Source organism: Myotis myotis, unplaced genomic scaffold (assembly GCF_014108235.1).
Source record: "Myotis myotis isolate mMyoMyo1 unplaced genomic scaffold, mMyoMyo1.p scaffold_m19_p_8, whole genome shotgun sequence".
NCBI lineage: Eukaryota > Metazoa > Chordata > Mammalia > Chiroptera > Vespertilionidae > Myotis > Myotis myotis.
In genome coordinates, this window is record NW_023416390.1 from 62654641 (window position 1) to 62659267 (window position 4627).

Here is a 4627-nt window from a genome sequence, read left to right on the forward strand (position 1 = left end):
GCCCAACGAAATACTGATGGGGTGGTCATAATAATCTGGCCACTCAGTGTATATATATGTATATATATTTCCCACGTTCAAAGGCTGATAAATCGCATTGTTTACCCATATCTTCAGAAAAAAAATCACTTCTACTGTTGTGGTAAACAACCTGCTTCCCTATTTATAATGATCTGGCCCTCTAGCAACTTCAGCGTGAAATAATAGCTAATTTGCCTACAAATGTCAGGTGGTCATAATTGGCCACTCAGTGTGTGTGTGTGTGTGTGTGTGTGTGTGTGTGTGTGTGTACACTCTGAGTGGCCAGATTATTATATATATATCGCATTTTGTTCATTCATTCATCTGTTGGACCTCACTACAGCATGTGTCAGTTGTCAAGTTAGCTGAAAGCTCTAATCTGGACTTTCTCAATCTAGAGCCTTTTGTGGTATTGGGTTGCTTCCACCTTTTGGCTATTGTGAATAATGCTGCTAGGAACATGGGTGAACAAATATCTCTTCAAGACAGTGCTTTCAGTTCTTTTGGGTGTATACCATGTTGTTGAGGGCCGCTAGTAAACACTCGGGCATATTTAATTATGTCGGCTGAAACTCAGAACCCAGGCACAGCCATGCCCTGGGGGCGGACCTAATCAAGAGATTGGGACGCCACTCAGTTTGACCTTCCCGCCCAGTGTTAAGGGGGTGGATCTCATGATGTTGCCAGGAACTCAAGGCCCACACAGATGGGATGTAACTTCCTGTTATTCAAGTATTTAATAAATCTGCTTGCAGTGCTGATGCTCTCCATCAGAGGGCAGACGCCACACCCAGGCCCAGCTTTCACTCTATTTCTGTCTCAGTTTTTTCATTTTTCCTTAAACCTCGCCGCGTTCTACTCAAGATTTCATGAACGCCCACGCTCTCTTTTTCGGAACTGGTCTCGGGAAGAGAGACACCTCCCCTCCCCATACCATGTGATCCAGCAATCATATGGTAATTCAGTTTTTAATTTTTTAAATAACCACCATACTGTTTTCCATAGTGACTGTATCATTTTACATTCCTGCCAACAGTGTACAAGGGTTCCAATATCTCCATATTGTCAGCAACAGTTTTTATTTTCTGTTTTTCTTGGGTAGTAGCCATCATAATGGGTATTAGATGATGACAAAAGCTTATTTGTTGAACTAATGTCTTTTTGCATTTAAAAATTATTTACCTGTAATTATTTACAACAAATATGTAAGGTGGATAACAGACACACCCAAACTCATTACAGTATTGCTAGTCACCAGTCTTTTTTTTTTTTCTTAACTCTTGAATCATATACACATAAGGGGAGTAAAGGGCAGCACCAGGCTGACAGGGGAAGAGAGCAATGTGTTCTCCCTTTGTCCCAATGTCAGCGTGGCACCGTTCTGAGATCACAAACACAAGTGGGCTGGGTTGGGAAGCAAAATGAGGAAGAGGACTGAAGAGACATAGGCAAGAGGGTGGAGGCAAGGGCTGGCGGTAGTCTCAGTCAGTAGACTCCAACACCGATTCACTTAGCGCAAGGTCCCAGCAGTGTTCAGCCCCATGCTTTTTGAAATGCTCCCGGGCCATGTTCTCTGTAGGGCACTGTTTGAACTTCATATCCCCAAAGCTCCGGTCTTTGGCTGTACCCTCCCAGACTAGTACACATTTGTTGGTTTTCTTCATAGCTTCCTCATCGGATTCCTCCTCATCATCCCCCTTTGTGTTAGATGTCTGTTCATCCCACTTTATCCGATGCAGCATAAGACGCTTACATTTCTTCTGGGACTTGGGGCCCCCTTCCACTACCACCACGTTGACATCCTTGTGCAGTACCACCATCCCTGTCAGGTACAATTGCCCAGCATTGGCCTCAATCTTGAACTTCTTGGCTGGGTTGCTCAAATTTCGAACTCTATACACAGATATGTATACCCCTTGTGAAATGTCTTCTTTAAGCTTTTTAATTTTCTTAACCTTTCTCTGTTCTGCTGTAAGCTTTTGGGCAGCGTTGGCCTCTTCAAGTGCTTTCTGTCTTTTTGCCATCTGAGCTCTGACATGGGCTTCTACCTTTGTGGGGTCTTGAACAGCTTCTGTTCCTAATACTCACATCAAATTAGAAATTCTCACTTTGGGTTCCGGAGGAGGCATCAGGCCCAGCCCGACTTTCTCTTGTAGCTCCTTCTGTGCTTCCCTCCTTGTTTGCCTTCGAAGTTTCTTCTGTTCCTTCTTGGTAAGATATACTCCCAGAGTAACTGGTGTGTCATTGTCGACTGGAGGGTTGAGCTGGGCTGGATGTTCAACAAGATTTGTGATTCCAAAATAATCTTCTCTCTTGGGATTTTGCTCTGAAAGGTCAAAGCCATTGAGGATGATATAAGAATCCCACCACTCAATTTCAGGAATATCTCCTTCCTTTAACTCCTTCTTAGGAGCAATGAGAGCCAGCCTAGTTGAAGTATGGATGCCTGTTTTTCGAGCTGCTTGTGAGATCTCTGCCTGCAGCTTTTCCAGTTGAGCCTTTGTCCGTAACCGCTGGGCAATCTTTTCAAATTTGCCCTTGTCATGGAATTTAAAAGTGCGTCTCTGCCGCTGGGAAGGGGCAATTGCAACTCGGGGGTCACAAAAGGTATTGGATTCCATGTCTTCTGATGGCTTTTCTTTAAGCTGTTGCTTGAATTGTTCCGCCTTCACCGCACGAATATTGGCCTTCAGAGTAGGCATTCGGTGTGTCAGCTCAATCTCCTTGCCTGTTGCATCTACAGTGTGACCTTGCTCATTGAGAATCAGTGGTGTAGGTTTAGTTTGATCTTTTAATTCAACCTTCGGGGGAGCAATGCCCATGGCATGAAGATTGGCCAGGCCCACCATATTGGCATTGCCAATGAGCCCTGGCTTCAGTGCCAGCTGGGCTTGGATGCGGGCTTATAGTTCAGCTGCTTTCCTTGCCTTCTCAATGGCATCATTCATGAAAGTGGTGGCCTGGGAGGCCTGCATAGTGTTGCCCATTGGAAGTCGCTCTGGGTGGGAGGAAGAAGGAGTCTTTGGCTGAGGTGTAGGGGGGCTGATGAAGCTCAGTTGTTTTTTCCTCTCCTCGATTTGTCGTCTTGCTGCCTCCATCATCTGTTTGATCTGGAGCTTAGTCAGCATGTCAGTGCTCTCTGAAGGAGGCCCAGGGATCACTTCTGGCTCCTCTTCTACCTCCTCAAAACGGGGTATCCGTCGCTTCTTCACGCCTGATGATTCCTTGGAGATCTCAGAGTCATCACCAAACACTTCCTTTAGCTCTCGTTTTCTGCTCCTGTCACTGCTAGACTTGGAATGTCTAGAGCTTCGGCCTTCCTCTACAGCCTCAAACAGTTTGTCCACAAATCCGAGAGTAGAATCATCAAGAAAAGGTTTCAGATGGTCAGCTGCTTTCTTCTTGTCCATGCCCTTCCCCACACAGTTCAGTGCTGCTGTGACGACTGTGGGCTCTGAGAAGCCCAGTACCCTCTTCACTGTCTTCCCTATCCATGGTTTTAGCTCACCCAGCTCCCTCTTAAACAGTGCCGTTCTTCAGAAAAAGGAGGACAGCTCAAATGGAGTTCTATACTGCACCTCACAAACTTCAGCCACTGAGACGGAGCCCGAACGTTACCGATCAGAATTTTTTAAGCGCTTTATCTCTATCTTCTCCTCTTGCTCCTTCCATCGCTTCTTTTCCTGGAGAATCTCATCTAAGGTCTTCACTTTCCAAGAGTCCTTTTCATCACCCACTGGAGTGAAGCCACCCTGCGCGGACGCCGCAGCTGTCCTGAGCCTGAAGAGAAACTGCGCCTGGCGCGTGCCGGCGTGGTTATATCCTGCCTCGGCGCCGGATGATGACGTCAGGGAGGACCGACGCCGCAGGGTCTGGCTGGAAAATAGGGCCCTTGTGCATCACTTTCGGCTTCAGCTAGGTCTGATGACGCGCGCGGTGGAGCCAGTGGGGGCGCCCTGCCACGCTGGTCGCTGGCGCTGCCCTGGTGGCTCTTCCCTGCACGGCTGACCGGAGCCCGCTGCCCATGGCCTGGCGCTCGCGCTCCTTACACAGAGCAAGGCCGCCCCGCCAGGTGGTCAGTGGTTAGAGCAAAGTGCTCTGCCGTGGGTTTGGGGGACAGCGGGTTGATGCCCCGTGGGTTGGGGGCGTGCAGGAGGCAGCCAGTGGTTCACTCCCACATCAATATTTCTCTCACTTCCTCTCTTTAAAAATAGGGTGGGGGGCAGACACTAGTCATCAGTCTTAAAAATCTCTAGTTATGGATGGACCTGGAGAGCATTAGGCCAAGTGAAAATAAGCCAGAGAAAGATAAGAATCACATGATCTCATTCATTTGTAGAATGTAATGAACAACATAAACTGATAAACAAAAGTAGATCCAGAGACATAGAAGCATCAAATAGACTGTCAAACCTCAGAGGGAAGGTGGGGGGGGAGCGGGAGGGAGGGGGTGTTAGTGATGAACCAAAGGACTTGTATGCGTGCATATAAGCATAACCCATGGATACAGACAGTAGGGGGGTGAGGGCCTGTGCTGGGGTGGGCTGGAAGAGGTCAATGAGGGAAAAAGGAGACATATGTACTATTTTAAACAATAAATAATTAA

General features: G+C 47.4%; 1 protein-coding gene across 1 annotated transcript; it reads right to left on the minus strand.

Annotated features, from left to right (window-relative positions):
• Positions 1 to 1502: 1502 nt before the first annotated feature.
• LOC118661651 (U4/U6 small nuclear ribonucleoprotein Prp3-like) lies at positions 1503 to 3545 on the minus strand. The gene is given in 1 exon segment (XM_036319901.1): positions 1503 to 3545. A coding segment is annotated over 1 exon segment (1929 nt). The 5' UTR covers positions 3432 to 3545.
• Positions 3546 to 4627: the final 1082 nt, after the last annotated feature.